Consider the following 12,089-nt stretch of genomic DNA (forward strand, 5'->3'; position numbering starts at 1 on the left):
ACTCCCTAATTATTTTGACAAATGTGTCAGGAACCAAAGTGTGTGGTACCGAAGATTGCATATCAAAGGAGTGCAGTTCTGCCATATTGAAGAGGAGAATAGCAATTCTCTAGAGACATCAGGGCTGTGTCCCACCCCCAATCAGACTTTGAAGAAAAAGGGAAGTCAGGGGTGGGGTAGAGTAATAGGTCTTTCGGCCCTTCAAAGCAGGCAACGTGAAGACACAAAGTCATAAAAACTAAGTACACTTGACTTACAACTTGGTCACCTGGGATCAGAGAATCATTAGGAAAATTTTCCTTTCTGTTTATTCTAGAGGCCCAGAGGGAAATCATGTGCTTAGAAGTTGGAATAACACAAGGGAAATGTGCCTGGTGAGCAGGTACAGAGAGAGCTGTAAATATCTCCCCTGTGCAGTCCTGTTTGTACAACGCTGGGGGACAGCACATGGCTGTTGCTTTTGATTCCTAAGCTGCTCAGGAACTGATGCTTCACTCCTTCCTTCTGTCTCATGTCGGGACAGAGCTTCAGTCTCATCATCGACCATCCAGGGAGCAATTCAGACTTCCACACAGAACCTCCTACTCAGAGACCCATCCAGGTGAGCCTGGGAGGCCAGGAGGTATATCAGGAAAGGGTCAGCGAGGATGGAACCTGAAAAATTTTACCTGAGTCACTGTGTCTAAGCAGCCTATCCCAGAGACAAGAGACAAGAGGTGTGCAGTGCTAGAGGCTCAGGGAAGGATGTGTTTCTTTCTAATGCCTTTCAGTGTTGCTGGCTGCCTGCATAACTTGGCTCATGTTCCTTCTTCCATCTTAAGCCAGCTGTGTAGCATTTTCAAAGTCTCTCTGAGTCCTATTCTTTTGTTTCTCTCTTCAACATTAAAGAACCATTGTGGTTACATTAGTCCCACCTGGATGAGCCTGGCTCATCTTCTATACTAAAGTTTGCCGATTAACAACCTCGTTCCATTTGCTCCCCTAATCCTCTCCTTGCTAAAAGATCTATCATATTCATGTACTTGGAGGCTGGAGAAACAAGAGAGAAATGTGCCTGAAGAGCAGGTATGGGGAATTATAAATATCCCTTCATCTCCAGTCTCCCATCATGTGTAAACTTAGCCTGGGAGGAGTATGGTTATGTTTATTTCTCACCGTTATTTGTCTGTTCGTAGTCCCAACTCTGGCTGGGGACTGAGGCTGCACACCTTCCTGCTATCTTGCCTGTGAACAGAACTTCAATCTCTATCATCAGCCATTCAGGGAGGAATTCAGACATCCCCACAATGACCTTCCTCTCATAGATCTTATGAAGGTGAGTTCAAAACCCAGCTGACCCTGCATGAGAGAGAGGGTCACAGAGAATGGAAGCCAGGAACATTTACCTGTTGTCACCTGAGAGCTCATTCTACTTAGCCCAGAGGCAACAGATTGCTGTTTGTTTGCTTGATTATTAATGTGTTTATTTCAGTGGCTACATAAAAATTCATAGTGTGACTGTTCCTCACACTTTTGATGGTTTTTCATACTCGTTATCATTACATTGCAATCATATCAATGATATTAAAATATGTTTAAATTATGAAATTCAAACTATGGTTCTAATCAGGGGTGGTCCCCTTCCCTGCCCCCCACCCCCACCCAAGAGCCATTGAGCTATGTCCAGACAGATTTGTGACTGTCACACTGGAGAGGGGTGAGTGGAAGCATGGATGCTGTGAACAACCTTCAACTCACAGGACAGACCTCACCACAGAGAACAGTCTGTCCCAGAATGCCAACAGTGCTGAGGCTGTGAAACTCTGAGTTAAATAGCACCACCATTTGGACAGTATTATGTCATATGGGAATAATGACAGTTTTACTCCCTACTTTCCAATTTGGATGCATTTTAAGTTTTCTTCTTGTCTGATTGGTGTGGCTAGGACTTCCAGTTCTATGTTGAATAAGAGTTGTGGAAGTGGACATCCCTATCTTATACAGGTTCTTAGGGAAAATGGTTTTAGTTTTTGCCTTTCAAGTATGATGTTTGCTGTAGGTTTGTCATATGTGACCTTTGTAATATAGAGGTACAATCCCTCTATTCCCACTTTGCTGAGAGTTTTTATCAAAACTGGGTTTTGTATTTTATCAAATGCTTTTTCTGCATCTATTTATAGGATTCTGCAATTTTTGTCTTTCAATTTGTTTATGTGATGTTTGACATTTATTGATTTGTGAATATTGTACCAGCCTTGCATCCCTGGAAAAATTCCAATGTGGCCATGGTGTATGATCTTTTTAATATGTTGCTGAATCTGATTTGTCAATATTTTGTTGAGGATTTTTAACATCTTTGTGCATCAGGGATATTGGCCAGTAGTTCTCTTTCTTTGTAGTGTCTTTATCTCATTTTGGAATTATGATAATGCTGGCCTCATAAAAAGAGCTTCAGAGGCTTCCTTCCTCTTAAAGTATTTGTAATAGTTTGAGGTTGTAGGTGTTACTTCTTCTCTGAATGTTTGGTAAAACTCCCATGTTAAGCCCTCTGACCCAGGGCTTTTGTTTCCTGAGAGGTTTTCGTGTGTGTTTTTTTGTTCCTGTTTCAATTTAATCAGTTGTTATTGTCCTGTTCAGGTTTTCTGATTCTTCCTGATTCAGTTTTGGAAAATTGTATGTTTCTAGGAATTTGCGCATTTTGTCCATATTGTCCAACCTGTTGGCATGTAGTTGTTCATAGTATTTTTTTTACAATCCTTTTTTCTGTGGTGTCAGATGGCACTTCAATACTTCTATTTATAATTTTATTTGAGTCCTCCCTCTTTGTTTTTTGATAGTCAGGCTAAAAGTGCATCGATATTGTTTATCTTTTCAAAGAACCAGCTCTTGGTTTCATTGATACTTTATATTGTTTCTTTGTTCTCTATGTCATTTATTTCCACTCTGATCTTTATTATTTCCTTCCTTCTATTTACTCTGAGCTTTTCTTTTTGTTTTATTTATAATTTTTTAAGTTGTAGTGTAAAAGAGCTTATTGGAAAATTTTCTTGGTTCTTGAGATAGGCCTGTAGTGCTATGAACTTCCCTCTCAGGATTGCTCTTTCAGTGTTCCATAGATTCTGGGTTGTTGTTTGTCCATTTTCATTTATTTCCAGGAAGTTTTTTTCTCTTGATCTCATTGGTAGTCCATTCATTGTTTACTAAATTGGTATTTAGCATCCATGTGTTTGAAGGTTGGGGTGTTTTTTATAATTCAACTCTAGTTTCATGCCATTGTGATCTGAGAAGAAGCTTGATATGATTTCAATCCTCTTGAACTTGTAGGGACTTATTTTGATTTCTAACATGTGGTCTATCATTGAGACTGTACCATGTGCACTTGAAAAGAATGTTCATTTTGCTGCTTTGGGTGGAACATAAATAATTAAACCCATTTGTTCTAGTGTGTTATTTCAGGTTGCTGTTTTCTTCTAGATTTTTTGTCTAAAAGATCTATCCACTGATGTCAGCAGGGTGTTATAGTTCCCTACTATGATTGTACAGTTGTCGATCTCTTCCTTTAAGTCCTCTAGAAGTTGTTTTTATATATTTGGTTTTCCCTATACTGGGTGCATATATGTTTAACAGGGTTATATCCTCTAGTTGTATCAATCCCTTAGTATTATATAGTGATCTTCCTTGCCTCTTGTTATGGCCTTCATTTTGAAGTCGATTTTGTCAGATAATGAATATCATTTCGAGGTTTTATCTTCACTTCCATTTGCATGGAAATTTGCTTTTTTCATCCCACCAATCTCATCCTGTGTGAGTTATATTTTTCTCACCTGAGTCTCTTGTAGACAGCATATATTTGGGACATGTTTTCTTACCCATTCAGCTACCATATATCTTTTGATTTGAGCATTTCATTCATTTACACTAAAGGTTATTATTGATAGGTACCAATTTATTGCCATATTAATTCTTTATGTCTTTGGTTCTCTATTTCTTCTCATTATTATGGTAGTCCCTTTAACATTTCTTGCAATGCCTTTTTGGTGGTGTTAAACTCCTTTAGCCTTTTTTTTTTTTTTTTGTCTGGGAAGCTCTTTATTTCATAATTGATTTTGAATGAAAGCCTTGCTGGATAGAGTAGTGTTGGTTTCAGAACCTCACTTTTCATTACATTGAATAAGTCATGCCAATCACTTCTTGACACAGTGTTTCTGTTGAGAAATCAGCTGAAAGCCTTATGGAAACTCCTTTGTAGGAAACAAACTGTTTATCTCTTGCTGCCTTTATGATTATTACTCTGTCTTGAACCATTGCCATTTTAATATTATGTGTCTTTGCATGGTTCTCTTGAGTCCATCTTAACTGAGACTCTGTGCTTCCTGAACATGTGTGAATTTTTCCTTTAACATGTTATGGAAATATTCTATCAGTTTTTCTTCAAACTAGATTTATATTTCTTTCACTTTCTTTTGTTCTCTACTTCTATGATGTGTATATTGTTACATTTTAAGTTTTCCCAAATTTCCCTTAAACTATCCTCATTATTTTAAATTTATTTTATTTTTGTTTATCTGCTTCATCCAGCTTAATTTTTATTCCTTTCAGTGTATTCTGAATGTCACATATGGTGTTCTTCATTTCTTTTATTTTAAATCTTTATTGTTGAGAGTATTACAATTGTCGTCCTTTCCACCACCCCCTCCCCCCATTGCTACCTTCCACTGGGTTCTTGCCCTGCCTCCAGCCTTCACCACCCTACTGTCTGTGTCTATAGGTAAGGTATACATGCATATAAGTTCTTTAGTTGATGTCTTCCTCCTCCCCTCTCCTCCCTTCCCTCTAAGATTCATCAGTCTGCTCCATGTTCCCATGCACCTCTGCTTCTATTTTATTCATCAGTTTATTTAGATTCTATGTTTGTTGTTTTTATTTTTAGATTCTTATTGATAGATATGTATTTATTGCCATTTTATTGTTTACATTTTGTATCTTTTTTTTCTCTTCTTCTTCTTCCACTTCTTAAAGAATACCCTTCAACATTTCATGTAATACTGGTTTGGTGGTGATGAACTCCTTTTGCTTTTTCTTTTCTGTGAAGCTCTTTCTCCAATCTTCAATTAAAAATTATCGCTTTGCCCAACTGGTTTGGCTCAGTGGATAGAGTGTCGGCCTGCAGACTCAGGGGTCCCAGGTTCGATTCCAGTCAAGGGCATGTACCTTGGTTGCGGGCACATCCCCACTGGGAGGCATGCAGGAGGCGGCTGATCGATCTCTCTCATCGATGTTTCTGGCTCTCTATCCTTCTCCCTTCTCTGTGAAAAATTAATAAAATATATTTTTAAAAAATAAAATAAAAATTATCTCTTTGCTGGGTAGAATAATATTGGTTGTTGGTCCTTGCTATTCATCACTTTGAATATTTCTTGTTACTCCCCTCTGGCCCGCAAATTTTCTGTTGAGAATTCAACTGACAGTCATATGGGTGCTCGCTTGCTGGTAACTAACTACTTTTCTTTTGCTGCTTTTAAGAATCTCTCTTTGTCTTTAAAGCTTGCCATTTTAATTATGATGTGTCTTGGGGTCGGCCTCTTAGGGTTCCTATTGTGTGGCACCTTTGTCCTTTTTGGACTTGTAAGTCTATTTCTTTCACCGGGTAGTATTCTTCATTTCTGAATGGTTCTTATTCATGGTTTCTATGTCCTTTTTCATGCTGCTATAGTTCCCACTAAGTTCCTTGTAATTCCTATTATGTTCCTTATAGTTTTCACTAAGTTCCTTGAGCATCTTTATAACTATTACTTTGAACTCTATGTCTGATAAATTATTTAGCTCTTTTTCTGGAGATTCCTCCTTTTATTTCATTTGGGGATTGTGTCTTTTCTCCATAAGCTGTTTCTTTGTGTTTATTTCTATGTACTAGATAGAAATGCTATGATTCCCAGTCTTCGTGGAGTGGTCTTTCAAGGGAAGTGTCCTGTAGGGCCCAGTGGTGCAGCCTCTTTTATCTCCTGAATTAAATGCTATAGAAATATCCCTTGTGTGTGTGTGCTTTGGGGGCTCTTCTGTTGTAACTAGGTCTTGATTGTTGTTGGGCCATATGTGGGTAAGATCCATCCTCAGACTGCCTGACTGTGAGGCTCAACCCAACCACATTGTGTGAGCTGTTTTATAGGTGCTGATCAAACAAAACCAGAAAGAAAACAAAAACATACAAAGGAGCCCAACAATAAAAACAACTACAAAAGAAAGAGAAAGGTGAACAAGAATAATAAAAGAAGAAAATTATAAGAATACAATAAGAAAAAAATGGGAGGGGGGGAGAATATGAAAGGAAAGAAGGGAGAGAAATGCCAGAACCGGTTTGGCTCAGTGGATAGAGCATCAGCCTGCGGACTCAAGGGTCCCGGGTTCGATTCTGGTCGAGGGCATGTACCTTGGTTGCGGGCACATCCTCATTTGGGGGCGTGCAGGAGGCAGCTGATCGATGTTTCTCTCTCATTGATGTTTCTGGCTCTCTATCCCTCTCCCTTCCTCACTGTAAAAAATCAATAAAATATATTTAAAAAAAAAAAGAAGGGAGAGAAAAAATAACAATAAAGAATAAGGTGAAAAAGAAAAGAAGGAAAAATAAGTGAAAGAAAGAAAATAGAACAAAAAAGGAAAGAGAAAAATAAGAGATGTGAAAAAAAGAGAGAGAAAAAATAATAACAAATCAATAAAAAGAAAATAATGAAATAAAAAAAACAAAGTGGAGTTCATCTAGGCAGAGTTTAGTGCACTCCTGGGATCTCCCTTTGTATCCTTCTCTTATTTTTGTCTGAGGCTGACTATTTTGTATGTTAACTCAGGACCTCCTACTAGGGACTTTGGTGCTAGCTAACATCAGAAGCTGCCCACATTTGGTTCTCGGCAACCTATTTGAAGCTGGAAGTGATCTCCCTTTGTGGCTGCCTCCACTGTGCATAACTACAGAGGAGGGACCAGGCTGCTCTCCAAGGTCAGCTTTATGGCAGTGTGGGCCTCAAAAGTGGGTCAGCAAACATCCCAAGGCACTTTGGGATCCACCTTGTCCACCTATTAATGTCCACTTGCTATCAGATTTAGTCACTGAAAAAACTGTTTCTGAAAGGGCTATTGGCAAAATCAGGAAGATGGGACCTCTGCATCTCCCATGAGGGGGAGGTGCCATTCAGACTTCAGGGAAGATGGTGGGTATGTTCCCCTAGCCTAGAGCCACACACCAGAGACTCTCCCAGAATACAGTGTAACCATAGTTCTCAAACTTAATTCATTCCAGAAGGCTGTTTGACAAGAGATTTGTTTGAAAACCAAACCATTTTTTCTACATTAGAAATAAGGTAAATCGAACTACTTCATTCCAGATCCCCAAATGATTTCCTGTTTTAACCATATTATACAGAGTCCATTTCTACAGTACTAAATAATTTAGAAACAAACACTTCTTTTCTTAATTTATTGAACCACACCTTACTAGCCTTAAATGAATCACTGTCAGCACTCATTCCAGGGCTGCAATATGCACTTTTTCACATATCATTGCCTCCAAAATGCAGTCACAGGCTAACTGCTTTTCTTTATCCAAATCAACAACAGTTTTTCTACCACTTCAATTGCCTATGGTCTTTTTTTTGTGAGCACTTTCATGCCCTTAGCAACATCAGCACATCTGATGGCCTCTTTAGGTTTTAAAATTGTGCTAATCATCCATTTCACCAACAACAAAAGCAAAACAAACAACAGAAAAAAGAAACCTACATGAAAATATTCACAGCACTGTATACTCGACTCTCATTCTTTCCTTTGTTTGTGTCTTGCAAGACGCTTTTGATCATGCACAAAATTTGTTTGACACTCAAGAAATGTTTTCTCTGAACAACTTGGTCAAGAACTGAGTTGTTCAAGTTGGGACACATTTGAGTCCCCAGGTTAGACTGTATTTCCCTAACCTTGCAGGGCAAATCCACTCATAGCAGGACAGTGGGGTCTGCTGGAAATCAGTAATTTCTATCAGCTCTCCAATGAGGGGGAGGTGCCAGTCAGGTTCCCAGGAAAGTCTGGAGAATGGCGTCACCCCAAAGCCAGTCACTGATGCTTCCTGAGTCTGACTAGACCTGTAGGTTGGGCTTCTGCAGCTAAGGGGAGGGGCTTGAACCTCTCAGGAAAAAATGTCTGTTGTAGAATTGGGGAGGTTGACTGAGCACAGGTATCTTGAAAGCTATTCTCCATGTCTCTCCCCAATGCTTCTAACCCCAGATTGTTCTCAGGCGACTCCAGTCTGCACCACCCCCCTCCACTGAAGCCAGGGTGAGTGGCTGTGAACTAAAATTCTGTGATCTGACTCTTTAAAAAACAAAGTGGCTTCCTCTGTGGAAAACAGTGTGGAATATCCTCAAAAAATTAAAAATGCAATCCCCATTTGACCCAGTGATCCCACTCCTGAGAATATATCCTAGGAAATCAGAAATACCAATCAAAAAGAATATATGCACCCCTATGTTCACAGCAGTGCAATTTACAATAGCTAAGATTCAGAAACAGCCCAAGTGCCTATCAGTACATGAGTGAATAAAAAAAGCTGTGCTACATTTACACAATAGAATACTATGCAACTATAAAAAGGAAAGAACTCTTACCATTGGCAATCACGTGGATGGATATGGAGAGTACTATGCTAAGTGAAATAAGCCAGTGAGAGAAAGACAAGTATCACATGACCTCACTCACATGTGGAATCTAATGAACAAAAGAAACTGATAAACAAAACTGATCCAGAGACATAGAAGAATGGAACAGACTTTTGAACCTCAGAGGGAAGGTAGGGGAGGGTGAGTGAGTGAGAAGAGACCAAAGAACTTATATGCATACTAGAGGCCCATTGCATGAAGAGATTCGTGCAATAGGCCTTCCTTCCCCTGACAGTTGGCACCAGTTTTCCTCCAGCCCCCGAGACCCAGGTCTTTGCTCTAGCTACAGTGGAGAAGCCAAGCCTGGAGGCTTCTCCACTACAGCCATAGCCTAGACATCAAGCCTCTTCAGTCTTCAGTCATTTTCAGTCTTCAGTCTTCGCTCCACGCCTGCATATGAAAATTAACCCGCCATCTTTGTTGGGTTAATTTGCATACTCACTCCTAATTGGCTGGTGGGCGTAGTGGAGTGACAACCAATTTGCATGTTTCTCTTTTATTAGTGTAGATATGCATAACCCATGGACACAGAGAATAGGGTGATGAAGGTCTGGACTGGAGGACAAGGAGCAAGCTGGAAGAGGTCAATGGAGGAAACAAGGGAGCATATGTAATACTTTCAATAATAAATATTTTTAAAATAAAAATATATAAGTAAATAAAAACAAAATTGCTTTATCTCCAGCAGGCTCTATTGCCCCTTGCTGGTAGAAGCCCTGCTGCTTTTCACTGATGGAAGCTCTGTGGGTAGGTGTTCCTGGCTCTGGCCCGGGAAGCTTGAGAGCCCACCCTGGTATATGGGCCTCACTACTCTCAGGGGGAAACCCCCACAGCTGAGATATCCCTCCTCAACTTGGCCTGCCCTGTGGAAGTGGCGCCAGCCTCTCCCGAAACCACAATCTTCCTATCACTCTTGAGGTGGTTTCTGCCCTTCCTTCTTTAATAGCTTCCTCTTTAGCTAGTCTTCAGTTGGTAATTCAGGGTGAATATTCCCTAATTTAGTTTTATTGCAAGTTTGGTTCTGGGAGAAGCTGCAAGAAAAATCCTCCCACATGCTGCTATCTAAAAACTCCCGAGCCTTCATTTTCTAAAACAACCATCTTCTTCAGGCCTTTGTACTGGCTGTTCCTTCTCCCTGGGAAATGCTCTCCCACTTAGTCTCTCCTCAGTCCTCATTGAGGAGTGTGTTAAAGTGTCAGCCATTGGTAAGACTTGGCTAAACTCTATAAAAAAAAGAACACCCTCCATCCACTCACTTCATATAATGTTATTTACTTTACTTTATAGCATCTCCACCATCAGATATATTATGTTATCATTTTATTTGATTATATTATTGCTCCATCGTTAGTTTGTAAACTTTTGTTTTTCAGAGTCCTATCCTCTGAAGTGTGCCTAGAACATGGTCTATAGTCAATAAACATTTCTCAAATGCATGAAAGATATCCTCAGTAAAACAGCAGTATACATTAATTTGAGGAACAAGTTCATGTTAGAAAAGGAAATTCTAATGAGGAATGCCAATAGAGATACATTAACGGGGACCAGATCACACAACAAAAATGGACATTATTTTCCTGACTCTAAAATATAAATGTGTCATTTATTGTCAGGAATGCATACTAATGTGAAAATTAATTATACTTTTTTTTTGTAGTCACCTCCAACACATGGAACCAGGCAATGGCACACAAATTTCAGAATTTCTCCTCCTGGGACTTTCACAAGCACTGGAACTGCAGCCCCTCATATTTGGACTTTTCCTCTCCATGTACCTGGTCACTGTGTTGGGAAACCTGCTCATCGTCCTGGCCGTCAGCTCAGACTCCCACCTCCACACACCCATGTACTTCTTCCTCTCCAACCTGTCCTTGGTAGACATCTGTTTCACCTCCACCACCATCCCAAAGATGCTATGGAACATCCAGACACAGAGCAAAGTCATAACCTATCAAGGCTGCATCACACAGATGTATTTTTATATACTTTTTGCAATGTTGGACAACATGATCCTGACTGTGATGGCCTATGACCGGTTTGTGGCCATCTGCCACCCCCTGCATTACATGGTCATCATGAACCCCCGGCTCTGTGGACTGCTGGTTCTGCTGTCCTGGATCATGAGTGTCCTGAATTCTTTGTTAGAAAGCTTAATGGTGTTGGGTCTGCGCTTCTGCTCAGACTTGAAAATCCCCCACTTTTTCTGTGAACTCAGTCAGGTGGTCCACATTGCCTGTTCTGACACCTTTCTTAACAACATTATAATGTACTTTTCAGCTGGACTTCTAGGTGGTGGTCCCTTTGCTGGGATCCTTTACTCTTACTCTAAGATACTTTCCTCCATATGTGGAATCCCATCAGCTCAGGGGAAGTATAAAGCATTTTCTACCTGTGCTTCTCACCTCTCAGTTGTCTCCTTATTTTACGGTACTAGCCTTGGAGTTTACCTCAGCTTTACTGCTACCCAAAATGCACTCTCAAGTGCAACAGCCTCGGTGATGTACACTGTGGTCACACCCATGCTGAATCCCTTCATCTACAGTCTGAGGAACAATGACATAAAGAGGGCCCTGCAGAGATTCCTTGGCAGGTAAGCTTTTCAAGAGCCAACTGTACTGGGTTGAAGAATTGCCCAGGAATACAGGTTTCTAGCCTCAGAGAGAGAAGTCTGACACAAATTAATCCAATCTTTGGACCATAACAAATTGGAAATATTTATTTATTTCATGGGTTAACATGAATTACTTTAGCATAATTTCTTCTCTTATGACATATATCATTCCAAGTAATTTTTATATTGTTTTCCTGAAAGAATAGTCATGAATTGTACTACCCCTAGGGACAAAACAATACTTGGCTACTAGTCATTTACATAATTTTATTGTAGAAGAACATCTGAGACCACAGTTTTCACTTACATGTTCATCATTATTTTTTATAGCACTAACTGCACAACTCTTCTTGATAATGTAGACTTTAACATGCTAGTATGTTTTATAGCTGGTCTCCTGGTTTTATAGACTTCATTCTGTTATTCAACTGTGTGTCCATATGCCTATCTTAGCCACTGGCAAAAATTGACTACCCAATACATGTTTCCAAGAAGCGTCTTCATGGATACATACATTTTAACAAATAGAGTGATCTAATAAGGTTAGAGTCAGAGATTACCTTAAATATCATAAAGCAAAAAACAGTCATACAATTTATTACTCTTCAAAAATATTTTTCATGCTGCATGTGACTAAAGTGTGGAATATTGACCTGGCCAATGGCTCAGTTGCTTGGAGCATCCTCCTGTACACCAAAAGGTGTTGTGTGTTTGATTCCAGGTCAGAGCATATACCTAGGTTGTGTTTTCCATCCCAGGTGGGGTGCATTCAGGAGGCAGTCAATTAATGTTTCTCTCTC

At 39.8% G+C, this 12,089-nt stretch overlaps 1 protein-coding gene across 1 annotated transcript; it reads left to right on the forward strand.

The window, feature by feature from the left end:
• Positions 1-10,348: 10,348 nt before the first annotated feature.
• Positions 10,349-11,272, forward strand: LOC139009860 (olfactory receptor 7A10-like). The gene has a single exon (XM_070413975.1). The coding sequence runs from the start codon at positions 10,349-10,351 to the stop codon at positions 11,270-11,272; it is 924 nt and encodes a 307-aa protein (XP_070270076.1).
• Positions 11,273-12,089: the final 817 nt, after the last annotated feature.

This window comes from Myotis yumanensis, unplaced genomic scaffold (assembly GCF_028538775.1).
Source record: "Myotis yumanensis isolate MYYU_CA2020_CCGP unplaced genomic scaffold, mMyoYum1.0.hap1 SCAF_5, whole genome shotgun sequence".
NCBI lineage: Eukaryota > Metazoa > Chordata > Mammalia > Chiroptera > Vespertilionidae > Myotis > Myotis yumanensis.